Source organism: Parambassis ranga, chromosome 7 (assembly GCF_900634625.1).
Source record: "Parambassis ranga chromosome 7, fParRan2.1, whole genome shotgun sequence".
Lineage (NCBI taxonomy): Eukaryota > Metazoa > Chordata > Actinopteri > Ambassidae > Parambassis > Parambassis ranga.
In genome coordinates, this window is record NC_041028.1 from 2038432 (window position 1) to 2066169 (window position 27738).

Consider the following 27738-nt stretch of genomic DNA (forward strand, 5'->3'; position numbering starts at 1 on the left):
ACAATCTCAAGGTTCTATTTACATTCAGAGAACCACAACAGCAGGTTCTCGATTTTTCTGTCCTCCTCCTCCTCCTCCCTCTCTCCTTCAGAGGGTCCATTATGCTACAGAGGAACCTCCATGTGGAGGCCACCACTACATGTATCAGAGTGTGTGTGTGTGTGTATGTGAGTGCATAGTCGTGTCTTTCTGTCTGAACACACTGCGGCCCTGAAAGGAGTGTTGGAGGAAACGCCGCCTCCTGAAGCTAAAAATCGTTCCGAGCTAACCTGGCGACACCTGCTGGCCAAACCCAGGCGCTGCAGCACGTCAACAGAGGTTTAAATGCATCTTTTTCTTTTTTTAGTTCTGTAAAGCTTGCGTGATAAAAGCGGCTGCTGCTCTTTGCAGCTTCTTCCTGACTCTTTGCATGCATTTCCTGGTTCTCAGCAAACAGGAGGATGATGGGAAAGGAGTGTGTGAGGAGAAGAAGAAGAGATGGAGGATGACTGACGGACAGAGAGAGAGAGAGAGAGAGAGAGAGAAAGAGGAGGCTCAGCTGGACTCACTTAAGGCAACAGGTCTCCGCTAGCTGCAGGTCAAAGGTCAGGGGTGGAGCGCACAGACGATCACACAGTCACACTTTGAACTGAATGATGATTCGGAAAGGCCGGCATGCAGCGCAGGGCTCCCTCTGACTGCAGCACATAGTGAAACATTCCCAGTCACATGCACACAAACCATAAATGAACGCACACAGAGAGGAGAGAACATGACTGGAAACTGGCGTCTTCACTGAAAGATGTTCCTGTGGTGGGTGGAGGAGGAGCACCAGCTGTTTGTACGTCCTGGGTGTTATCTTAAGTTTGGCTTCAGCGGTTAAATGTAATCTGTCAGAAAACCTTCATGTAAACAAAGATGTCAGCCGAGACGTGATGTGACTTTCCTGTGTGTCTATTGTAGATTATAAATTAATGAATCAAATGCTAATTAGCGTAGCAGACTCAAGCAGCCCTGCCCACTTCTTCTTCTTCTTCTTCTTCTCACAAACAGCTGGAGCTCCGGTCCTCCACCTCCACCTCTGTCTGATCAAAGAGCCATCTGATTTTGTTTGCATCGTTATTCATGTGTGTGTGTGTGAGTGTGTGTAAACCTGGAGTAGAAAAGGCTAGACATCCTGTAAACAGTGTCACTGCGTACACCTGTGGAATGTATTGAGAGAGTGTGTGTGTGTGTGTGTGTGTTGCAGGCAGTGGCAGTCAGGAGTGGTCTGTCCCTTTTGTCTTTTGTGTTGCAGGCATGTGTGTGTGTGTGTGTTGTGTATTCTGTGTGTCTAGCTGGGCCGGTTCAGGATGCTCGACATGGATGGGGCGATGGGGGGAGGAGGGACTGCATTGACGGGGGAGGCGGGGCCGGAGCTCTCGTTGCCATGGGGAACGGGGCCCCGGCCGCTGTACTGGCCGATGAAGGAGCCGTCCTCGTTGAACTGGATGTCCACGCTGTCTCCGTACTCGGCCAGAGAGTCGTCGCTGCCCAGCTTGCTGTCCCCACACAGAGACGGCTGGCTGTCTGAGCGCTTCTCGTCCCCGTCACTGGGGGGCGACAGAGAGCACAGACACCATCACCAGACAGTGATAAAAAGAACATGAACGTCTTCTGTTACTGTAATAAATGTGTTTTCCAAAAAAATCAAACAAAAACAATCCACAATCACACACAGACATCAACAGCTAAAGATCTGATCTTCCTCACCTCTCCAGAGATCTGCAGGCAGCAGAGGGTGAAAGAAAAAAAGGAAGAGAGATGAAGAAGGAGGAAGGAGAGCAGGGAGCATTCAGAGCATTCAGATCTCTGCTGAAGGACCAGAAATGATTCTGAATCAGAGCCCAGAGCAGAACAAGGAGGACGAACCGCTGCGACGAAGAGTCCCCCTCACTGACAGGACACAACCAATAAAAGCATCAGTGCGTGGACACACACACTCACCTGTACTCCCCAAACGTCTCGTCTTTCATTGGCCGAGCCTCGGAGTCCACCTCTTTGTCTTCTTTGTCTTTCACTGTCAGAAATAAAAGTCGATGTCAAACGCTGAACGACACATTAAAGCCCCAGCAGCTGTGTGTGTCTGTCATTGTGTGTTCTCACTGTGTGTCTGTGTGTGTGTCATTGTCAGTGTGTGTTATCGTGTGTGTGTCATTGTCAGTGTGTGTTATCATGTGCGTGTGTGACATTGTGTGTTCTCACTGTGTCTGTGTTATCATGTGTCTGTGTGTGTCTGTGTGTGTGTGTTATTGTGTGTCTGTGTGTGCTACCTGCGTATTTGCCCCCCTTGCTGCGTTTGATCAGACAGAGGATGAGCAGTATCAGCACCAGCAGCATGATGGCGCTGATGAGTCCGATGAGCCAACCCTGGGCGGCGAAGCCTCCGGGCATCTCTGACGGCACTGAGGGGACAGAAGCGGGTCGTCAGACGGAGTGGACAGAGAGTCTCTCTGATCATGTGACCTGTAAACTCAGTTACCGGGTCCGATGGTCCAGGTCACGTCCTCCCACTGAGTCTGATTCTCGTGCATGATCTTCAGGTGGTACTGAGTTCCAGGTTGGAGGCCTGTCAGCGAGTAGAACCCCAGCGTGGTATTGACAACTTCTGACTCCTCCCACTGACCCCCAGCTGCAGCAAACACACACACACACACATTAGAGACATCGTGATGGCTCCTCCTGTGTCTCTGTCCTCCCTCCGCCCTTCTTACCGCTCTTCCTGAGGTAGAGGATCTGGAAGCCGTGGTTGCGGTCCCGCTCCCCGGGCACCCAGCTCAGGTTGAGTGATGTGTTACCGGAGACGATGGTGACGTTCGATGGAGGAACTGGAAGCAGAAACAGAGAAGCTGGAGCGACTTCAGGAACCTCATGAACATGAAGCCGTGGCTGTGACCTCACCTCCGTCCAGCAGCGTGGCGCCCCTCCGTGTGATGGGGGGTCCGTCCCCGGTGGCGGTGCGTGCCGTCACCTTGAAGGTGTAATAGATGCTGGGGTCCAGGTTCTCCAGCACCATGTGGTTCACGCTGGGGTCTCTGATTATCTGCATCTCCAGCAGCCGCTCTTCACTCTCCACCTCTGCACAGGAAACACCACAAATCATGTTTAATTTAAATTCACAAACAAAAACAGATTTTTTTTTTAATCCCAAATCGATTTATATATTTTGGAAATATAGAAATGTTAGAAAATATTTTTCTTGCATATTTGGATTTTTTTTAAAATTTTGTTTCATTTTATGCTAAAAAAATCTCATTACTTTACAATATATTTTATATATATATATATATATATATATATATATATATATATATATGTATATATATATATATATCCAATATGAAACATATTTCTGACATATGTCATAAAGGTGTTTATGGCATTTGTTATGGAAAATATGTATTTTATGTTTTTATTTTGTAATATTTGATCTTTTTTATTAAGCCTCATCTTCCCCAACACTGGTTATTTTAAATAAAAGCCTGAGGCCGGCTCGGCTCGACACAGTGAAGCGTCACGGTGTGGTTCTCACCCTGGTGGTACTGCACCATGTATCCCAGCAGAACGCCGTTGGTCTCATCCGGAGGGGTCCAGTAGAGAATTAGCGACTTCTCTGTCGGGCTTTCAAACCACAGCGATGCAGGAGGACCAGGAGCTGCACACACACACAGAGCAGCTTGAACACCCTGCCAGTGGAATGGGGGGGGGACCTGAGGACCAGCCTGCAGTGCACTCACCTCCCTCTGGGGTGCTGAAGTGGTGGGGCAGGGATGGAGGACTCTCTCCTTTGCTGTTGAAGGCTGTGACCTGCAGCGAATAGCGAGAAAACAGCCGCAGCCCCGTCACCTCCTCTGACGTCTTCATGCCGCTCACCGTCACCACCCTGCTGTCCGTGCTCCGCTCCCTCCCTCGCTCTGCCCTGTTGTCTCTGTCCTCGTTCTGGTGGATCCTCAGAGACCTCCGTGTCCGTTCATGCTGGGGTCCCAACCTTTGGATGTATATCTGACACACACACACACACAGACACACACACAGAGTGTGAGTCCTTCACAGCTGCAGTCTGTGGCTTCCTGTGTCTTCAGTCCCACAGTCTGTCACTCAGCAGTAGTCGGTGGGTTGGTGGTACCTTGTATCCCAGCAGCAGACCTCGGACGTCCTGAGCTTCGTTCCACCGGACTCTGACTGTGCTGTTCATCACTATGGAAGAAACTCCAGTGGGAGCCTCCTTGGGCTCTGAGGGACACACAGACAGACAGTGAATATACCCTGTGAAAGCACTGTCCAGTTGTCACACTGTTTTTTGTATTATTTTGTAGCTTAAATTACAACATATATTTTTATAGTGCAAATATTACAACAAATCATTTTTTTGTGCGTTTACGTACTGTCCTCTCCCGAGTGTCCGATCTCAGGCTCTGCGTCGGGTCCTTCTCCGACAGCGTTGACAGCCTGGACTTTGATCTCAAACGGCGTGTACGTCCCCGTGTTGTTCACCAAGAACGGCGGAGAATTTGTGTTGGCAGAGTCCCAGTACACAGACGTCCCGTCGGCCTTCCTCCAGGACACTTTGTACTGGAAGTCCTCGCCGTTCTGCAGGCGCTTGTCCATCTCCTTCAGTGAGACAATGAAGCGGATCAGACCAGACATGCAGGCGGAGGACGCTCACAAACCGACTGAAGTACTCACATCCCAGGTGACGATCAGGGTCCCTGCGTCTGTGGAGTTACTGCGGACGCCTGTGGGGTTCCTGTCAGGAACTGAAGGAGAAAGACGCTCAGTCACACAAAATACTGACACCACATCCATGTGATTCACACTCTTTACCAGCAGGTGGCGTTTCCCGCCTCTCTGAGGGGGTGCTGGGTCTGCTTTTGCCGAGCTCATTGACGGCGATGACCCGGAAGCTGTAGGTGCAGAAAGGATGGAGGGTCAGCTGCACCTGGTTGAAGTCCCCGGGCACCTTCTTCCACTCCTCCCACCTCCTCCTCCCCTCCTCTGAGTGCTTCATCTCCTGAGCCTCCACGATGAACTCTGCAAGGACACACACAGGAAGTTCTTTGGTGTCCGTGTGTATGTGTGTTTGCACATATGCGTGTGTGTGTGTGTGTGTACCTATGATGGGGCTGTTGTGTGCAGGTCCGGGGGTCCAGCTGAGAGTTAGGCTGTGGTCCTCGATGTTGGACAGAGACAGTTGCTGAGGAGGGCCTGGTGGTGCTGAGGGTCCAACAGGAAGCTGTTAGTACTGAGCGCGCACACACACACACACACACACACACACACACACACACACTCTGTGACATACCTACTACTGTGATGGAGCCAGTGGCGTTCACATGGCCCAGGTTAGTGATGACCTCACAGGAGTAACGTGCTGTGTCGTCTAATTGGACATCTGCCACTTTCAGTGTACTGTTCTCGAAGACAATGTACCTGCACACACACACAGAGCAAGTCTAAGCAAGTATGTGGAGCTCATATTTGTCCACCTTTGTTGGGTGTTTCTCAGGACAGTGACAGGTTTGTGACATCTTTCTGCCTTAGTTTTGTGTGTGTGTGTGTTTACTTGTCATCCGTGGACGACTCCTGCAGTTTGTGGCCGTCTTTCTTCCAGACGACCTGGACGTCCAGCTGCCGAGGATCTTTGTAGAAGCGGCAGTGCAGCAGAGCGCTGCTTCCTCTGAGGACGCGGATGTCCTGCGGCCCCATCAGTATCACCGTCCGATCTGACAGGCGATCACAACACAGCAGGTTTTTATATATTATATATTATATATATAACAGATTTATATTGCACAGACCTGAGAAGTACAGAAGTGTAAAAAACACGCGTGCGACTCACTGAAGACTTCCAGGTTGGCGGTGATGGAGATGTTGGAGTGTTCGATGGTGCAGCTGTACACTCCGCTGTCAGCGTGGCTCACGTTGGACAGCTCGATGGTCCCGTTGGTCAGCAGGGAGACACGAGGGTCCGACAGCAGAGGGACCATGTCCTCACCCTCCCTGCACACACACACACACACACACACAGTAAACATATCGATCTGCAGCCGCTCTGCGCCTCCTGAATCTTTCATTCTACATTAGAAATAAAAAGTACAGCAGGAGCAGCACCGCATCAATGGGAGTGTGTTTCCTGGACGATTAGTGAACGGACGATAGACAGAGGAGGATCAATAAATCATGAGAGAGGAGAGAGTAAGGCAATATTATTTTAAGGACCGCTCCTGTAATGTGCTACATAATGCCTTTAAACTTTACAGCCTCAACGAGCAGAAGCACATCTAGTTTAATCAGCTCTACACTGTTCAGCTCACACGTTTAAAATGAATTAGATTCTATTTTATGGGCTTCTTTTATTATATTTAATATGACATCTCCTCTGCAGTTTATCATACATACATTAAATCCAGGACTAAAACCAAGGTATATCTTCCAAGAGGCAATCCGGCCTCTTCAAAGTGTGACCAGCAGGCACATGACGAAAATTCAGTTGTTGGTTGGTTCAAACTTAAAATCATCATTATGACATCATTATGACATCATTACAGATGATTCCATCTAACATTAAAAAGCAGGTGTTGCTTCATTTGTCCTGCTCACACACTGCAGCAGAAACGTGATGTGTCACAGACGCACCAGCAGACATGGGTGTGGTCTGGTTCTGCCTGCATGGGATGCCACAGGAGGTTACTCAACACAACCACCAGAGGGCGCTGCTGCTTTTAAAGTAAACACAGTCAGCAGTGACTTCTTCTTCCACGCTGTGTGTGTGTGTCTCACCATGTGATGTGTGGTCTCGGGGAGCCAAAGGATTCACAGTGCATCCTGATGTCTCCACCTTCAGTGACCTTGTACACCACCCCATCAGAGGACAGGATCTGAGGAGGGAGCTCTGCCAGGACACACACACACACACACTGTCAGTGACGGTCACATGTCACCCGCACAGCGTCAGACAGGAGTCAGAGAGTTTACCGATGACGTGCACGAAGGTGTTGAGGAGGATGGAGCCATATTTGTTGGTGGCCTCGCACTGATACACGGCGGTGTCTTCAAACTCCATGTCCCTCAGTATCAGCACGCCGCTCGCCACGCTGCGGCGGGGGTCGGGGTCCACCTCTGCACAGACGGTGGGAAAGCAGGAGGTGTGTTTGTCCAACAGAAACAGAGGAACGTTTGAGCAGCTGCTGCAGGCTGTGACCTCCCTCTGCTCCTTCATTGTTCTTCTCTCCTCTCTCACATCGACTCTTTCTTACCCTCCTCTTCTTCTTCATCATCCCTTTTTAATATTCTCTCTTTTCTTTTTATCTGTCCTTCCTTTCCCTCTGCTCTTTACTTTCTTATCTTGTCAGATTTTAGTCTCCTTTCCTTTATTTCTTCCTCCCACCTTTCCTTTAACCTTTCTTTCCATTTTCCTTCTTCTTCCTTCTTTACTTTTTTCTTTTCTTCTTCAACAGCTTCCTTCTTCCTTCCTTTATCTTTTGGTCTCTATCTGCACTCCTTCTCCTTTTACTTTCTGCCCGTCTCTTTCTTCTCATTTTCCCTCTCACTTAATCTTCCTTCCTTCCTTCCTTCCCTCCTTCCTTCCTTCCTTCATTCCTTGCTGCCTATCTCCTCTCGGGAGTCCATCCTTTCTAATCCATCTCAGCTAAGAGACTCTGTTCTTCTGGACAGATAGCGGGCCGCCTGGAGCCAGGAAACGATCGCTCTGCCCTGAAATCACTCTGTGTCCATCAGACTTTGTCTAATAAAATGATACCATCAAAGTTCAAGTGGACTGAAGGAGAGGTGGAGTCAGAGCAGGAGGAGCACAGCTCTGCCTTTAAAGAATCAGAACCTTTCTGCACCTATGATTGGCTGGCCATTGATTCTCCAGGTGACCGTCGGCGTCGGGATGCCTTCAGCCTGACAGTCCAGTCGTAGTGTTTCTCCTGGTGCGTACCGCAGGTTCTGAGGCTCCTTCACCCAGTACGGAGCCGCTAGAAAGACAAACAGACAACATCACTGAACAAAACTATTCACACAACAAAGTCATTAATTACAACAACGTGCTCTGTGAGCGGAGACAGTGAACTATTACACTCTGATCTATGAGCCGTTCACAGTGAGAGGAAGTGGATGCAAACCTGCAGGTCAGACTGCTCCCCCTTGTGGCTTAGAGAGTAATTACACAAACACTATTGCCATGTGACACTGTTCCGCTGTGTTTCCCTGAACATCTGTGTGTGTGTGTGGTCTAATCAAACTGTCCTACCTTCCACAGTGATGGTGAAGACGTGTGTGACGGAGCCGTGGCTGTTGAACGCTCTGCACTCGTACTCCCCGTCATCATTCTGGGTGATGCTGTGGAACTGAAGCCAGCGGTCGAAGTTCTCCACCCTGCCGCTCGTCTCCTTCAGGCTGCCGTCCTTCTTCCTCCACTCCACCGTGGGAGTGGGCCTAAAGGGGACGGAGTGACAGAGGAGACGGAACGATTGAGGAGGAAATTAGATTTGAGTGAACGCAGATGATCTTGTTAATGATGTAATATCCTTCCGTTAAGAGACAATTAGAATGACAGTCCATTTATCGCCGTGGAGACAGGAGGAGGAGGATAATTAGAGCAAAAACAAAACAGCAGTGAAACAGACGCGCGTGTGTGTGTGTGTACAGTTGCTTACAGGCCTTTGGGGATACATTCCAGAGTGACGCTTTGACCTCGGAGAGCTTGCACTTGGGTGCGTTGACCTGAAGGCCGTAACAGATGAGGTCTTTTACCTTGAATATCATTACCTGTGGACACAGAACAGAGAGAGAACGAGAGAGCATCTAATCAATACACACTGATCACCACACATAAAGCCACACAGTCCATCACATGTTAGTGCTGACTCCATCACATCCCACAGGAGCTTCATTAAGACCGGGTCCTGCTGACGGTGGAGGCGCAGTGATGTCATCGTCATGTTCGACCTACAGACTCACAGGTTGAGCTTCAGGTCCCACAGTTTTTAATGTGTATACTGTATGTTACCTCTTTAAGGAGCCACAGCATGAAGTTCACCATGAGGCTTATGAACCACATGTGTATCTTGCTGTGACTTCAGGGCATGTTGGTGCCCTTGAGATCTTATCTGGACCCTGGACGGAGAACCACTGCTCTCTGGATATTTTCAGATGGTTCTCTGTGGATCCTACAGATGTTTGTGTCCCTGAAACACTCAGACCAACAGCCATGGCATGTGAGAACTTTCTGATGCTCACCACAGCAGCTTGTCCTCATGACATGACTGCTGCCATGTGATCAGCTCATTGGATTTTGTGTTAAGTGTTTTTTCAGCTGTACCGTGTGGTCCAGAAGCTCCAGGGATTTGCAACAGTTCTCTGAGCATCATGCACTTTCAGGAGGAAAGATTCTGAAATTTCCCCTGTGTCCCCACACTAAAGTGGTGGATTTTGAATGCGGGGACGTGGAAGAATGGTGTGTGTGTGTTTTCTCCATGTCTGCACTCACTGGGAGTGACCCTGAGTTTGACGGCCGTTGCAGGGAGGATGGTCCTGGCCGCTTGGTACTGGGCGTGGCAGATGTAGTCGTCCCTGCTGTCCTCCTTCAGGAGATTTGCAAAGTACAAGTTCCCGTCCAGGCCGACCATCACTCGCTCACTCCGCCTAATGTGCACCATCTCTGAGAGAAGCACAGCACACAGACAGCCACGTTACTTCATCTTGTGATTTACCTGGAGAAACACGGCTGCCTGCCGGTAACTGTTCAAGAAGCAGGTCTCCGTAATGCACCGCTGCTTTAAACTCAAAGGCTCATCAGAGGAAGGCAAAAGGAAAAACCATTTAAAGAATCCAGAGACATTAGCTGGCTGCTGCAGTCATTAGCTCGAATGGAAACCATCAGTCATTCAAATCCCTGCAACAAAACCAATTCTGTAGATCTGGACCTGAGCGGCAGACTTACTCATGTCCATCCAGTGGATGTGTGGAGGGGTGGAGCTCCTTGGGGGGTGGCAGGACAGGATGATGCTCTCCCCTTCATACGCTTTCTTTTGGACCTTTTGCTGTTTTAGAAGAACCGGCTGGGCTGAAACACACAACAACACGACTTTTACCTCGAGTCACTGTTTAGTGTTTTTGTTGAGTCAGTAAAGAAAAAAAGGGGCTTTAATATTTCCTCCGTTGCCGTGGCAGCCTGCTGCAGCAAAGATGAGTCAGTGCTTCCTGAAGAAAAGCTGCGGTGGAATGATTTCCAGACGAGCAGCAACCTCAAACTGAAACGCAACAAAACGCAGTTCCAACAACGGCCACTTGAGGGCTGGCATCAATATCCACAGACTTCACAACACACAATCAGGACTGACAATGTTTGGATTGGCTGTGAGTGAGGCCAAGACCCCTGGCTGCAGTTCACCTAGAGGGCGCTGTGAGGTCGACCTATCGTGCTAAAATAGTTATAACATGATAAACAGTAACACTGCATGCTCGGATGCAGCACAGGTGGTGCAGTTTGTACCCATCGAGCCTTCTGTGTCTCTCTAGCTCATGGGCTACCATAGCTCAGGCACGTGACAGCGTCTGGTGGTGTTTGTTGACAAGTTAGCCAACTTGGTCACGTGGTTGGAACGCGATTAACTAAGAGGTTCTATGTTCTGAAGAACTGCTCATGTTCTGACCTGTTATTAAACGTCGGGTAGGAGATTTTGAAAACTCAGTGAGAGTCAGCCAGATTTAGAAAGTAAACACACGCCCCTTTCCCTGAAGCCATGCCTCCAATCACATGGACGCGCATCACCTGAAGACGAGCTGCAGTCTGTGACTTCGGCCATTAGAGCAGGAAGAGAGTGACAACCAGCCAATACTCCTACAGGGTCCACCCGGAGGATTGGCTGATGTTTTTAGTGTTTTATAGCTTCAGATGATTCATATTCTTCGTTTTAATGAGAAACTGCCGAACTAATCGGTTGCTATTGGACTGTAAGGAGAAGTTACACTAATTTAACACAAAGTGCATCCGAGTGAAATCTCCTGCCCGACCTTTAATAAGAAGATTGGACCAGTTGTACTTTTTGTGGAATACTTGATGCGGCCCAGCTTCACCCAGACTTTACCTCTCAAAGTCAAGTTTGAGTCCCCTGCTCTAGCTGGTCAATGAGAAATGAGGCTCGGCCTCATTCTTTCTCCTACACAGACTCATGCATTTTAAAATCCTTCTGAGCGCCCGCATACTTATGTCAGTATCAGTATCCAGTGTGCGCAATAAGGACATTAAACCTACAGATGAGTCATGTTCAGTGAGCAGCACACTGGTTACTTATAAACAGTTCATTTTTTATTGCAACAAGATAGATTTCAGTGAATGGTCTCTTCAGGAACGCTGCCCTTCTAGCTCTGCCTCATTCGCTCTGAGTGATGTCACAGCTCTGTCTCCAGGAAATGGTTGCCATGGGTAACAAGAGATGAGAGAGCAGAACAGGTGGCCCTGGTCAACCTCACTGACTCACTGAGCCCATCCCTCACAGCACCTCATCCATGTGATGAATCAGCATGTGTGTGTGTGTGTGTGTGTGTGTGTGTGTGTGTGTGAGAGACTCACACTCCACAATGATTCTCATCATTTGTGTCATGGCGGTCCCCAGGGTGTTGGAGGCGAAGCAGCTGTAGTTCCCTTCGTACAGTTCCAGGGGTTCGATCAGGTCTTCATCACTCCACGTCCCAGATCCATGGCGCTCCGTCCCGAACGCCATGCCGTCCTTCACCCAGCGGAAACTACACGCAGAAGACAAATTAACAGCATGTGGACAGACGGGAGGAAAGGAGGAGGAGGAAAGGAGGAGGCAGAGAAGAACAGAGATAATTCAGTTTTTACTGTGATTTCATTAAGAGAACATTTATCACCATGCCAACAAAAAGGCCACACACACACACAGAGGTTTACATACGTGGGTGTCGGGTGACCTGTGGCGTCACAGGACAAACTGAGGTCCTCTTTGGAGAAGGCTGTGTACGATGTCGGCATGCTCGTCAGCACTGGAGGCTGCGAAACTGAACACACACACACACACACACACAGGCAGCATGTTTGAGTTGTGTTTCCATCCATCTTTTAATTTTTATGTAGCTAATTACAAATATTGTATATTAAATTGATAGTCTGGATTAGATTTAAAGGGCTGTGCCTCAGAATCACAGTCTGGCTCTTTACACACACAGATTTGCTCAAAATCCTGCAAATTGTTCATTTACCAAAATGTGTGTATTTTATTCTTTGGCCTTAAGTCATATGAGAAGATCAATAAAATGAATGTAAGTTGTTCCTTTGACATTTATCCAGGCTAGCTGTTTCCTTAGCTACTGAGCACAAGCTACCTTAGCTGATATAAATCATTTACAAAGAAAAGCTAGCTCTGTAATAATGTAGGCAAACAAGCTAGGCTTGTTTAGTTGATTACTTCATAATATTAGCTGAGGCGCCAGATAGATCAGCATCCCCTGGAAAACCTGCATGTTTCCTGTTATCCTCTAACATCTGTGACCAAAAAAGGGCAAAATATAAACTGTGTGAACTCATTGACAGGTGATGGAGGACGAACAGACGGGGCCGATGGCCTCCATCATCAGGCGGACAGCTTTGTGGGAATGAAGAGCCAACAATGAAAGTCACTTACTGTTAGGCAATTTATCTGTTCGTCCATGTGGAAGCAGTGAGAGAGAGAAAGCAAACACTTAGACACACACACTGTTTTCAAGCCGCTGCTGGGGGCACAGTTATAATAAGTCATGATACTGGTCTGTGTTCATTCGCCTGCCAGTCGACCGTACACAACACTGATATCATCACTGGGCTGAAGGAGCCGCCTCAGACACACCGGCGTCACAGATCAGTTTACAGCTTTCTTATTTGGTCCTCTCTGTCTCCATTTCTGTCCCTCTCTCCTTCTTCTTCTTCTTCATCTGTTCCTTTTTCTGCCACACCCAGAGGAAGGTCGTTTACTGAAGGACAAGCTGAACCCTGCTCCTCCTCCTCCTCTGGGACCATCCCTGCTCAGCCTGCTGACCTTTGACCTGCAGAGCCAGAGGGCGTTCTAACCTGATTGAGTGTATAAGTGTGCTTGGGTAAAATGTTCAGGATTTAGGAGCAGAGCAGACAAACCAGAGGACATCGTGCACACGGCTCTCCTCACAGACGTGGGATGAATGTGAGGGTCGGGCTGCACGGAGATGATAAAAGGGCCAGTGAAGTGAGATACGGGCCGGCTGCACAGCTGGAGGGGTTTAAATCTTAACCAGTTTTAAAGAGCGTGGCACAGCTCAGACATCAGGACCATTCCAATCACACTGGATAATGCAACCAGATGAAGAAGTCCTCATTGTCCTTGTCGGCCTTGCTGTCGACCACTTTTTATTCTTTTTCCAGTTTTCCCTGGGTGTGTTGTGTATGTCTGCTGCTCCATCAGTTTTTTAACATAGCTCAGTACCGTCCTGGTTTCTGTTACCACACGGACCAGCAGAACAGAACCAGGATCACGTCCAGTCTGCAGGATTAATGGGTCAGGATTCATGTTTTAGTTCCTGTCTGCAGCCAGTTCCCTCTTCAGTAAACATCCTGCTTGCACTTGAGTGTATTTAGGCCCCGTTCACACTGGAGAAAGTCATTCCAGCTAGAGTAGGATTGAGCCCAGACAGCCTTTAAGCTGGATGTGTTCAGACCTATTTTCAAATCTGGCTAGCACACACTTGTGTCCGCACTCAATCCGGCTTCATCCAGCGTGTTTGCTGTCCTCCAAACCACTAGGTGGCGCCTTGTATTATACAGAGTCCGTTCAGGCCGCGGTAGGACCGCGTGTGCGCATGCGTTGTGCGGTTTTTTTGTCCCGTGTCGCGCCCCGTGAACTGGAAGTAGCACATCCCCAACCGGAAGTAACACATCAAGCTGGAAATCAAGCTGGATACAGCCGGATTCGAGGTGTTCACACTCATAAAAAAAACATCTGGATAGGCCTGAATCCTGCTTTAGCCAGATTTTTTTCCCCAGTGTGAACGGGGTATTAGTTACTGGCCCTGTGCAGCATCTTCACACTTGTAGTACAGTCTGCCCTGTCTTTGTGTTGTTTTTGTTGTATGTGAATCTCCTTCTTGAAGCACTGTGAGCAGCAGCACCTGTGCTTATAAAGACAATATAGGTGAAGAAAATGGAGAATCCCCCTCAGCTGTGTGTCGGGGAACCTATGAGTTGTTAACCTTCTGTTTAAAAACACACACTCATGGCTGCTGCTCTGCATCGCCCCATGCAACTAATATGTGCAATTAGACGGACAAACATCTCCGCAGGCTACAGGAACAAATCTGCATGTTTGACTTTGGGGTTAACAACGTCTCTTAAACCTCGGTACAGGCTGTGCACACAAATCCAATACAATTAAACAAACTGTCTCCTGCACACACACATTTTAGATGTTAATGTATGAGTTTTATACATTTGAACTACTTCTCAAGTCTCAATTCACTTGTTCTGATTAGCATTAGCACCTGAGGCTAAAGGGCACTGTGGCACTAAAAATATGGCGGCTTCACAAATTTAAAAAAAAATGTAAAAGATTAAAAGTAAAAAAGGAAAGTGTTTCCATGACATGCGATGCTGGAGGTGTACTCACAGTTTTCGGGGATGTGGATGGCTCCCTGAGCAAACGGAGGTGTGGAGGACAGAGGGAGGAGGAGGAGGAGGATGAGGGGGAGGGCGGGGCGGCACGGCCCTCTATAGCCCATCCACCGAAGCTGTGACACACACATCTCTCAATGTCCCATCAAAAGTGATGTGAGACACCCACACACTCATCAACACACAAAAACACACACGCCCTCCCACCAAACACAGACGCACACACACACACTCCACAGGGACCTCCCAGACCCTCTGGAGAGCAGCGAGGACGGAAGGAGTGGTGTGTGTGTCTTAAGTTGATGTCTGTGTGTGTCGAGTCCAAAGTGAGGCTGAGAGTGGGGATCCCCGCCTCGCTCTGTCAGGTCCTCAATCCCTTCCTCAGAGGCCGGCTGTGTGGAGGAGAGAAAGAGAGGGGAGGAGATGGGAGGAGAGGGGAGGATTGACCCGAGAACAAAGCAGGGATGAGAGGGGAGGAAAGGAGCAGAGAAGAGATCATTAATTTCACCAAGTCAACACATCAAGACAAACGTTAATAAACTCCAGAGGGGGGATTAAAAAAATGCCAATTAACTCATGTTAAAATGTAAACTCACACAAACTGTAAACACAACAGACACACAACAGACATCTGTGTGTGTGTGAGATGAAGAGAGAGAGATGAAGGGTTAGGTCATCCTGATAAAGTCAAGATCAGATCAAAGCAGCAGGAAACATCTTCTCTGCTAATGACATTACAAAGACGGTGTGTGTGTGTGTGTGTGTGTCTGATTTCCATTCATACAAACACCTCCTCCTTTGTGCTGCCTGGTGACTGAACACTGACCCGTGACAGCAGGAGTGTCGGGGTGTGTGTGTGTGTGTGTGTGTGTGTGTGTGTGTGGGGGGGGGGGGCACAGATGGTTCAGTCCTTCTCTTCTTTTGTTTGCTGCTGAAAACCTTCTTCACTCCAGGTTTGGTTATTTTTTTCTTACATGAAGTGCAGGCTTGCAGCCTCCTCCGTCATCCTAAAGCTGCTGAAATCCTCCTAAAATCCGCTCTGCACTCCTAAAAAGTCTCCATCAGTCTAAAAATAACCGACTGCTCCCTTCAGAGCTGCAGGATTCAGGCTGCGGCTCCTTCTAGGAGAACACAAGACTGAAGTGGAGGAGATCCCTTCAGATGAACAGAGACACAGAGGGAAGACCAGGCCTGTCCCAGAAATCACCTGCAAATGGGCCTATTACACTATGCAGGGAAAAATACGGGAAAAAACAGCAAAAAAACACATTTTAAATATATACATATATATATATATATATTTAAAATGTTTTTTAATTATTTTTAAATATATATATTATCTAGTAACATTATTTTATATTATTTATTTACATATTTTATGCTTCTTCTTCTTCCTCGGCTTCTGCCCGCCCTCTCAGCTCCCCTCACCTTTTCGACTGTATTTTTTTGTTAACAGGAAGTTCAGTTAGACTAAAACGCTGTGGGTGAACTCTTTGTACGGTCTGTGGCAGAGACTCATTCTGTAGATGGGGTCAGATTTGTATAATTTGTATAACCAGACATAGACTGAAAGTGAAAGTGAACAGCGTGAACTCCTGCCTGACTGATCCTCCATCGTCCCTGCTGTATCGTGGGTTTCTGGCGGTCTTGTATGACCCCTTGTTAAGGAGGAAGATGAACACTCCTGTAGAAGTGATGCTCTCACAGGGTTTGTGACGTGATGAGAGGGGAAGCTGAGCAGCTGTCTGCGTGTGACGGCCAGAACGTGCCACCATGTGATTTTAAAGGAAACCAACTCCGTCATCCACAAAGACGTAAACATGACCCACATCATCGAGCAGCTCTCAGCATGGTGCCTTCAGGTCCTGCAGACGTGTATGGCAGAGTTTCTGCCTGATTTGAGGCCACAGCAGGTTCAGGCTGCTCGGCCTGCGACACGCGCTGGAGCAGAGGACGTTACAGCAGGCGTCACAACATATCAATCTGTGAGTGTAACCAGCACACACACACACAGGGTGGGGGGCGAGGAGTGACAGCTGGCTAATGCAGACCCCCTCCAACATCTCATAATAACACAACCTGTCCCCCAGCACACCTCTCTCTAACACACACACACACGGATCTGTCCTTGTGAGGTCCCTCAGTGATGACCTCACTCAAAGTGGTCCTCACACAGAGGCAACATCCATACATGCTCCTATTGTTGTCAGACTCACACACACACACCTGCCCCCAGCTGTTACCTGCCAGGCTTATTTACAAAATAAATGACCCGAACAGAACAGTAGGACATGAAGTGAGTGTGTGTGTGTGTGTGTGTGTGTGTGTGTGTGTGTGTGAGGGGCGCTAATAGGGGCAGAGATAACGACCAGCGGCGGGGGTTCCTCAGATGTAATGAGGAAAGATAAGATAAATGGCGGTGAAACGTCCTCACAGTCCGACTGTCGTAAAAATAAGAAATAAGGAGGTAATTCATGCAGACTTGTTTTAATTTAAATATTAATGGGCCTCCTTCTGCAGCGCTGAGTTAAAGAGCGGGGTGGGGGGGTGGGGGGGGAGTGCTCATTAAGGAATTAAGTCTTAATCTGAGGACACACAATGGCGGCCCGTCCCCTTTTTTTCAGACCTGGAGTGTGTCTGTGTGTCCTTATTGAGGCACTTGACCTCCTCTGACAGAAAGCTCAGCTCACTCCACACAATGACATCAAGCACACTTCCTTTGTCGCATTACAGCCTCTCTAATGAAATCAGACAGAGAGCTATTACAGCACAGGAAGTCCACTCTGGAAGAGTTCTAAATCGTGTTAGAGCTGTGGGCTGCAGCTCCCTGCACCAGGCTGGATGTTCCGTACGAAGGGTCCAAAGAAATCCAGGTCTGCACTTTCTGTTTTTGTCACACACTACAGCCATGTAGTGAGAGCTGAGGTGGCAACCAAAGGAGGCGCCTAAAGACAGAGAACAGTTCGACAAAAACATCACCCGCACAGCAAACATGAAGCCAAGATGGATGCTGACGACAGCAACATGACCTGGTGGTCCCATCAGATGCACCGCAGTGTGTTTCCTAAACATCCCAGCAGCGACCCTCCACTCTGCATCAATCTGCACCAAACGGATCGAGTAGGCAGGAAGTGAGACACCAGAAGAGCAGAGATCGATTTTCAAAGTAAAACAGGACCGCTGGAAAAATCCACTTAAAGCCAAACTCACAGTATATTAACGTTATTAACTGTAAAGGGGGGCTGAGCTGAGGCTGGAGTCCAGCACACACACTGTTTATAAAAGAGCTTTACATGAAATCTGTGGTCTGGTCTGGCAGTGCTGGCAGAAACACAGCGTAGGGTCCCGTCCTGAAGTGGCCCTCTTAAGGGATGACAATACCAGCAGTGGGCCTTAGGAGACCTGAGAGTCTGAGGGTCCACAGACCTGTGCTGGTTCCACATCAGATGCAGTGTGCATTGAAAGTGTTTAAATCCAGGCAGCTCTGGATTTCCTGGGTGTCAGAGAGAAGTGCTGAATTCTCAGCTGTTGGAGTGAAACCAGCTTGATGAAGCAGTGTCAGAGACCCACTGTGGGGTCAGGCCCTGCAGGCAGCCATATTTCTGTTCTGTTCTGCTTAACATTAAACATACTGTACCAATTTCCTCTCTGTGCCCCCCCTCCGCCTCCTTCAGGGTCCTGAGCCATCCCATAGAACCTGAGGGGCTTTAACAGGGCACAGAGGCAGGTGGAGCAGGCCGTCCACTGGGAGGCCTGAGGGGAGGGGGAGGGGGAGGAGGTGGAGGTGGAGGGGGGGTGCAGGTGGACGGATAGAAGGCGACAGAGCGAGAAATTAATTCATTGATAGATTCCGATCTGCAGGAAAGAATTAAGAAGTGTGGATGGAGAGATTAGGCAAAGGCGAGGAAAAGAGGTTGGGTCTCCTTTAAAGAACCCCCCACACTCCCACTACACACACACACACACACAGACACACACACAAAGAAAAGAAAGAAAAACCTATTCCCAGTTTGTCCCTCCCAGTTGGCTGAGTGACCCAAATTCACCTAAATTCATTATTCATTACATACCTCACATTTACTGCCAGACACACACACACACACACAAAGAAATGCTGACCATAGAGCTTGGAGCAAAGAGGAAGGGTGAGCATCCTATAGGTGATTCCATCTGTAGTGTGTGTGTGTGTGTGTGTGTGTGTGTGTGTGAGTGTGTGTGTCTACAGATCACACCACTGATGTCCTTCACATCCAGCCTCATGAATATGTAATGGAAGTGTCATTTTAATAAAGCAGCACCGCATTAAACGTGTGTGTGTGTGTGTGTGTGTGAATGGGATGGAGATAATATGTTTTTACTAGACATGACATTTATGTTCTATTCATCTGTGAGAGTAAATATGTTTTAATGAAAGATGATGAAGGCTGCACCTCATTCACCATGTGAAGAACTGTCTGACTGACACTGTTTGGCAGCAACTAACGCACAATTCATGTTCATGTAGAAAAAGCACACAGTTAAGGTTTGGTAAAGATGATTTAAACAGTTAAAAGTTATGAGATGTGTCCTGTCAGCCCGTCCTCACGAGGACAACATGAGGTCCATATTTCTGTCCTTAAAAACTGTGTCTGCATATGTTTCCAGCAACACCACTGTGAGTTCATGGGGGTGGAGCCTCATCGTGATGTGACCATAACAAGTGTTAAAAGTGTTTAAAGTATTGAATTAAAACCATGAACATAACCAGTGGTTTTTAATGCCCAACTCCAAATAAGTAAAACCAAACCGCTCACTGTCAGGGGGACTGAAAGTCTGCCGCGCCGCCCCACCCCCACTGTCTCTAACCCCGCATCCTAACGTGGACTTCTGTGGCTGTATGGGTCCCACGATTGGATGACATCAGCTAACACACACAGATCTGCTGCTGCAGCAAAAAACAAAACAACTAGAGAAAAAGTGGAACTCTGCAGCTAATCAGAAGACCCGAAACCTGCAGTACCTTCAGTGTCCACTTGAGGGCTGCCTTCAAAATGTCCTACTTTACAGCAGACTCTTTTTACTCAAGTACAAAGACAGGAAGATTCTCTCTCTCTCTCTCACACACACAGAAAGAGCTGAAAAATGAAACTGAACAATCACTTTATTTTTCTTTCATTTCCAAAAACTGACTGCATTCTGAGGACTCATTATGTGGTTCCATCAATGAGCATTCTGTCAACATGAAGTTTTATGAGTATGAAGATTTCAACACACTTCACAGGGGTCAGACTGGAGTCGACGTCAGCAGCATTTTTCTGCTTTCTGACAACATGTTCAGTTACTGTATTATAGGTTACATGAAGCACACACACACAAGGCTGGCTTTGTCTGCGCTGAGGTGTGTGTGTGTGTGTGTGTGTGTGGCTGAAGGAGGGTGATGTTGATCACATCGCTAAACAATGTCACACCAATAAGAGCTCATTTGAATGTTAAAGGTGTTGGTTTGTTCTGGGAGTCTGAACAAGAACAATCACACAATTTACCACACAGACACACACTGACACACACAGACACACACAGACACACACACACACACACGTTTAGACGCTAAAGAAGTTTGCTGGGCAGGACAGGAAACCATTAACGGTGCAGAATCAGAATTTTGATAACCAGATTAATTAATTAATTGCTGTTTCTTTCTCCTGAAGGGGGCGCTGTTGAAAACTTAGCAGCTGCCATCCTGATGTGCGGTAGTTACTCATGTTTGTGATGAATTCTGTGTTGAACCTTGTGGTGTCCATCCAGCACAGCTGATCTAGCAGATTTCCTTCTGACTGATTCTTCCCCTCTGGATGGACTAGAACATCTAGTGGCTCAAAGAGGTATTACACCAGGTCCAAAGTTAGCTGATCAGCATGCTAACTTTAATAGGCACCGAGGATTGATGCTGTTCTGTCTCAACACTGCTGATATTTTTAGCTAAGCTTTTCTTTTGTTGTGTTTACATTTTGGTGAGATGGATTTTTACATAAAGGTGCCAGTAAGATTAGGAGTCAGGTCATAAAGCATGCTGTGATCATTGTGTTGACGTGGGACCAGAGCCTGCAGGATTTATCCTCTGGGGATTACAAATGAGCACAAAGCCTTTTGGTGGTCCGTCTCATCGCTGTAGAGGAGTTTGGACTGACAAGCTCGGTGTCTTGGCAGTTAAATGGTTAAAAAAAAACTCCTGGTGTGATCAGAGGAACGAATCCTCGGCGTCTCCGTTAATGAGCGGTGCCTGCTCTGCAGCCGGTCTTTTGTGGCTGACGCTGATACGAAAGCTTCGCCTGCAGCCGTTTCACTGAGAAAAAGAAAAAACAGAATGGCAGAAAAGAAGGTGAAGCTGGAGGAGCAGACAGAGCGGACACAAAGAGAGAGAAGAAGAAGAAGAAGAAGAAGGACAGCAGGAGGGTGGAGGCCTGTCAGGGAGCTCCTCGTGGTTATTGAGTTATTGGCCTCTTCTCTTCCTCAGGGAAATCCCAGTGTAGTTAGACAGACACAGAAGCAGCCGACACATGGCGGGGTGTGTGTGTGTGTCTGTGTGTGTGCTTCCTGTAACCCATAATACAGTAACTGAATATGTCGTCATGCTGCTGACGTCGCCTCCAGTCTGACTTCTGGGAATCTTCATACTCATACTCATTGATGGAACCACATAATGAGTCCTCAGAATACAGTCAGTTTGGAAATTAAAGAAAAATGAAGTGATTGTTCAGGTTCATTTTTCAGCTCATTCTGTGTGTGTGTGTGTTTCACATTCAAATTAGCTCTTATTGGGGTGACATTGTTTAGCCACCTCTGGATTACCTCCCACCCACCCACCCACACACACACACACCTCAGCGCAGACAAAGCCAGCCTGGTGTGTTTGTGGCTGATTTGCGTTGCTGCACAGCACTGAATAAATCAGTCATTAGTGACGGTATGTTCCTGGAAAAACAAACGCCGCCGCGCTGGGTGGCTTCCAGGCCCGGCTGGGGTCTATTAGATTCTAGCTGAGGGGCGAGTGGCACCAGCTGTGACAGGCCACAGTGTGACGGAGTGCTCAGGGCGGTGTATAAACAACACCCACAGACACACATCTATCACTGCCTGCACACAATTTATACAGCAGGGCGGGAGAGGAGGCAGCAAGAAGTGAGACAGTCACAACACAGTGCTTCACAGGAAAACAGAGCAGGTCAGATTATCCAGGGGTCAGGGATTAAAATGATGTAATCCCCGTATTAAACAGTAACTGATTAATCTAACCTAATCGTGTTAACAGCATCTTTTACAACACTGTACAGCCTCAGCCTCAGCGGCAGAATAAAGAGCTCGAGCCTGTGAGGCGGATCGCTGGGCTGCACTTTCAATCAATACACAACATGATCATGTATCATGTGCATGAGATGGGCCCACCACAGACACCAGCAAAGACCAGCAAAGACCGGAACCAGAAAGATGCACTTAAACTCATCACAAACACTACAGCTAATGGACAATAAGCTCATACACTATATGGCCAAAAGTGTGTGGACAGCCAGCCACTCTCTGTGTCTGCTGAGCCTTGATGTTTCTGCTTCCTGTCCTGCTCAGTAAACATTTATAAGTCTGAAGAAGGGTGATGAGGTCCAGCGGTCCTGAGGCCGGGACAGACACATTCTTTCAAACTTCGTTGAGAGTTTCTTGTGTCGACAGACACACAAAGTGATCATCTAATCCTCATGAGCTCCACTTTCAGGACGTCTTCCACTGTTTCTCCATCAAATGTCTGAACACACTGATTGATTAATCATGGACAACCAATCAATCCTCAGCTGCAGATCTAGTTGACCAACTGACCAGCTAAAGCTGCACACGGTCTCTGGTCTTTGCTAAGCCGCTCCCTCTCACTGATAAGCTCCACTGACAGGTCCCAAAGGCGCCACCAGTGCAGAATGCATCACAACAACCGTTAGCTACAGATGCTAACAGATACCTCAGCTCCATCCAAAACACAAACAGGGAGCTGCTGCATGTTAACAGATGATCTCTCTTCGAGCTCTGGGTTTGTCTCCACCGACTCCACTGAGGGAAGCATCTGCTCTGTGTGTGTTCTGTGGAGAAGGAATCAAACATCCGCCTCATGCTCCTCAACACCGCAGGCCGTGAAGTCAAAACAAGGCGCTAAAAGACTCTGAAATGTTTAGAGCTCGCTGTTTATTCATGTGAGCATTTGAAGGTTAACGTAGCGTCTACAAGTGATTTGGATCAGCCGCGACAACCGGTCCATTAGTACCAGTTAAATGTTTCCACCACCACCATCATCATCATCATCTTACACACTTCACGGCTCTATCCGCCCACACACATCCACCCACGCAGACACCCACCAGAGGCTTTTCTGACGCTGGCAGCAGCCACTCACATCAGACCTAATCCCTGCTGGCAGGTAGAAGCCGGAGCCCTGCGCTTTGATTCAGGTTCCTAACGTACTAACCTCATCCTCTTCATCTTCAGAGTGTGAGGTCGAAGCCGGCGGCTGTGCTCCAGCTCACCAGGAAGCGGCTGGGTTTCACATCAAAGATGGAGATGATGGAGAAAGAAAACACAGGGGGGGATGCTGCGAGCTCCGGTGTTACAGCAGCGTTCTGGACTCTCAAACGTCTCTACCACATTCAACCCAAAGCCACCACTCTGCCTCCCATGATACACCCCTCCCAGGTGGGAGATCGCATTTCTTCATCTCCACTCTCCTCCCTCTTTATCTCCTGCTCTCCCTCCCCTCCCCCCGCTCTTAGAAAACAGGATGGAAGGTTTAAATTCAATAAATTAAAGCAGATTTCATCCTATTATTTAACCAGTCCACAAAAATGTCACTTTGCATTGTCTGCATGTGTGTGTGTGCGACACCAGTCTCTCCCATCCTTTTTCCATCACTTCCCCATCACCATGGTAACCCCCTGACTCCAGCAGCACACAGCACTATTTCTCTCCCCCATCCCCCACGCTGCCCCTCCTTCTTTTCTCCCATCCCCCACTCCGTCCCTCCACACCTCTCGCTCGCTTTCTCTCCGGTGCCACTCCCTACATCTCCTCGACTCACCTCTCTCTCTCTCTCACACACACACACACACACATATAAAATATAGAAATGTGTGTTTCTCCTTCTATTGTCTCAGTTCCCACCTTCCTCTCCTCCATGGATTCGACACGACTACTCTGCTGTGTGTTAAAGCAGCTCTTTTTTTTGGGAAACATCACTCTTCTTTTGTGCAGCAACACACTCACACACACACACACACACACACCTATACGTGTGACAGATGGTCATCTTTATAAAAAAGTTAAGACTTGAGGAAGTTACTGTCGGTATGAGAAGATAAAGGAGAAATGACGGAGAGCACGCTGCTGCACGTTTCTTTGGATTTTAGCATAATGGCGGTGAAAGAAGAAAAACGATGAAATCTGACTTTTTTTCCTGTGATTCCACAGAAGCAGCCGGCAGCTGGACTTACTGTAACTCGCTCTCATCCTGGTTCTGAGAAATACTGTGGGAAAAACTATTAAATATAAAATAAGACATGAAGTCGAGGCAGTGAGCTGATCGATCAGCTGGAAGACGCCCGCAGAGCGAGCATGAGTCAGCTGATACACTATGGTCACATATGGCTGTTTGTCGGTGGACTGACTGCTGATGTTTGTCAGATCTCTGGCTGATAAAGTGTCGTCTGCGCTTGTGGTCACGCCATGAATGGACACGCTTGTCATGGCTGAACCACACAAGAACACAAAGGCAGACAAAAGTCACATATTTCCTACAGGATGTGTGTGTGTGTGTGTGTGCGCTCTCACACATGTGTTCTCTGTATGTGAAGTTAGATTAGCTGTTTCTGTGGAGATTAAAGCGTCAAACACTGAGGGGTTGCTAAACCCCGCCTACGGTCTCTCTAATCCCAGCTAATGGACACACCCTCGACCCAACACACACACACACACACACACACACACACACACACACACACACTCGCACACAGAGGAAGAAGTGGGGGCCATAGTGTAAAGGGCATTCCTCCATCTCTCCACACAAAGGCGTCATTCTGTGGAGTGAAAATGTAAAAACAAAGGAGAGAGAGGAAGTCCAACATGAGAGGCAGAGAGGAAGAGATGGATGAAGACAGATGAGGAATACAGACGACGCCAGGAGAGCCAGCAAAAATCAGACTAATCTCATTTTCTGATCCCAGACCTCCATCTGACCCGGCCCTGCAGCGCAGACCTTTTAAAGTCTGCCTCCAAATGGCATCCTCATGAGACTTTTATCGACTCTGTAGACCTGCCAGGACAGGAGACACACGGGGTCTGCGTCCATGTCCTGCTGTCGCTCTGCAGCTTCACTGTGTGCTAAACACCACATAGTTTTATTATAGTTCATTTTATTGACGTCAAAAGCGTCAGTGATTTCAAACTGATCACTGCATCCAGTAAAGTGTCTTTAACTCACTGCACAGCTGACAGACTGCTGCACAGTGTAATTAAAGGAACACACATCAAACCCGTCCAGGGGACACAGGACGATCCATCGGACTCTCTTCAAACAGAACAAAATCGTCCTCAAAACAAACACACAACTAGCTTAGCACTTACTAGTGCTTCCAAAACCAGAAAGCAGTAATGACAATCATTATTTAGTTTAGTACTACAGAGGCTAACGAGAACAGGCTGATGAATGTGAACACCACGAATCCGGCTATATCCAGCTTGATTTCAATCCACGCAAATGCAGCTAGCGATGTGATACTTCGGGTGCACTGGGACAGTGTCCGGATCGCGTACAAAAGCCGTATGTAAACAACTGTCAAACTACGACAGCTTTGCCCCGAGTTTATTTTCCACAGGGCTACAAAGGAATAAACTGCTTTTTAAATCAAAAAACAAACAAAGGAACGAGCGACATGGGACAAAAAAAAAAAACATGCGCACACACAGTCCTACCGCAGCCTGAACGGACTCTGTATATTACGAGGCGCCACCTAGCGGTCTGGAGGACCGCAAACAAGCCGGATTAAGCCGGATTGAGTGCGGACATGCGTGTGTGATAGCCAGATTTCAAAATAGGTCTGAACGTATCCAGCTCAAAGACTATCCAGATACAATCCTACTCCTAAAAGTACTGTGGGACAGACAGCTTCCAACTTTAGCCTTTTAGCTCGTTTGTGTCCATTCTGTCCTCATTATCTCTGTCTGCTGTGTGTCTGGGGGTGGAATCAAAGCTACATGTAAAATCTCAGCAGATGGTTTCAGTCGGCTGATGAGCGCCAACCATGCAGACAGTAAAAAAAAAATATCCTCCTACGCCAGTGGATCCGGGTCCCCTCCCACTTCCTCCTCCTCCTCGCATCTGACTCCCTGCCCGACTCTTCATCTCCCCTCTCCTCTCTGCTCTTTTTGGACTCACTCTGCTCTGGGCTTTATCTTTTACCTCTCATTTCCTTCACTCTCTCCTCTGCTGATCAACTTCTCCTGCTCTTCTCCTCCTCTTTTCTTTTTCCTCCTCCTGCTCCTTCTGGCCTTGTTCTAGATGCCAAAGCGGCGACAGTTTGAGCGACAGAAAGACAGAAAGGCCTAAATGATGTTGCTACGAGTAAACAAAGGAATTCCGGAGTGAACAAGCAAACAGAAACCTGGTGAAACTATGAGAGAGACAAACTCATCAGGGAGACAAAGACAGCGCTTGATGGGAAACACTGAGACCATGTCCTGCAGAGACTGCAGCTTCTTATCTGCACTGAGGCTTTTCTGTGTCATACATGACAGCGGACAGGAGCAGGTCTTTGGCTGTTGGGTCTGACATGAAAGAAAATATGAGTCTGAAGACCCACTTTATATTGTATTATACAAATAATGTTAATATAACTGGACTCTAGGTGGACTCAGACCCTGCCAACATGGTGATGTTAGCGCCTCACACACAGCTTAAAAACCTCTTCAGAATCCTGGGAGGGACATCACTGAAAGTTTGTCCATATTGTGGTTGGTTTGTCTGGGATTGCGCCCCCCTGTGGTTGTGTGAATGAGTGCATAGGTGGGACTTATGCTAACAAATGCCATAAAGAGATCTAAAAGATGATCTATAATCTGCTGCTAAACCTTAGAATAACAGGTTTAAATGAAATAGACGAGGATCTGGTCTAACTGGACTTTAGTTAAGAGTCTCTGATACCCAAACTGCAGGGGGGGGGGGGGGGTCTGCATCTGGTTTTCAGGCTTTTACACGTTTTACACATGGGAGTTGTTGATTAGTGTGGAGTCCTTAAGCGGCCCTATGGCACATCAACGGACCGCCCCTCCAGCAGCAGAGGATGATGGGACAGAACCAGCCCTGGACAGTGAGGAGCTAAAGGATTCCCGATTCCCTCATTAGAGACTTTTAGCTTGAAAGGAAGTCTACACTGAAAAACAGCTGTGAATAATTAAAGGCGATAATGTTTTATAGTGCAGCATTTCCTTCAATAATTCATAAAAACAGCTGATGACACATCAGATATTAAGCAGCTGAATGAAGTCTGATTTACACACAGTCAGCCTGCAGGTCTGAGTGCACACACACACACGAAAGGATACACAGCAACACACACACACGGCAGTTGTTCATACCTGCCATTGTATTATGTAAGACATCATCACGCCCTCCAGCCCTCATCAGCCTATCGAGGTGCCGCACTCACACACACACAGTCACACACATACAGTCACACACTCACTCACACACACTCAAACACTCACACACTCACACACACACAGTCACACACATACAGTCACACACTCACTCACACACACTCAAACACTCACACACTCACACACACACAGTCACACACACAGGGGTATGTAAGCTCAGACAGCAGCGTGCAGTGATGCCATTGTTTTCCTCTCACCTCTGCAGGTGTGGCGTCTCTCCCTGCGTCTCCTCCGGTCCCTAACTCCGTTCCTCCTCCTCGTCACGCTCCCCTCGCTCTTCTTCTCTGGTATTTTTTCGCTCCTCTCCACTGACTCCTCTTCTTCAGTCTCTCTTTTTGCACTGATGCTGCAGTGGCACA

At 48.0% G+C, this 27738-nt stretch overlaps 1 protein-coding gene across 3 annotated transcripts; it reads right to left on the bottom strand.

The window, feature by feature from the left end:
• Positions 1–50: 50 nt before the first annotated feature.
• LOC114438089 (neural cell adhesion molecule L1.1-like) lies at positions 51–27738 on the bottom strand. Of its 3 annotated transcripts, XM_028409190.1 has the most exons (29): positions 27577–27738; positions 14655–15051; positions 12669–12683; positions 11943–12045; positions 11597–11769; positions 9965–10087; positions 9512–9682; positions 8679–8790; positions 8273–8457; positions 7866–7997; positions 6994–7137; positions 6799–6910; positions 5858–6018; positions 5582–5741; positions 5321–5448; positions 5131–5232; positions 4843–5049; positions 4705–4775; positions 4404–4629; positions 4145–4251; positions 3756–4020; positions 3551–3673; positions 2920–3096; positions 2733–2846; positions 2501–2650; positions 2292–2423; positions 1966–2038; positions 1732–1743; positions 51–1571 (listed from the first exon to the last, which is right to left on the bottom strand). In XM_028409190.1, exons 2-29 carry the CDS (start codon positions 14788–14790, stop codon positions 1313–1315), a joined length of 3873 nt encoding a protein of 1290 aa, XP_028264991.1. In that variant the 5' UTR covers positions 14791–15051; positions 27577–27738; the 3' UTR covers positions 51–1312. The 3 variants fall into 3 exon arrangements, with proteins under 3 accessions (XP_028264991.1, XP_028264993.1, XP_028264992.1); XM_028409192.1 differs by lacking the exon at positions 12669–12683; XM_028409191.1 differs by lacking the exon at positions 1732–1743.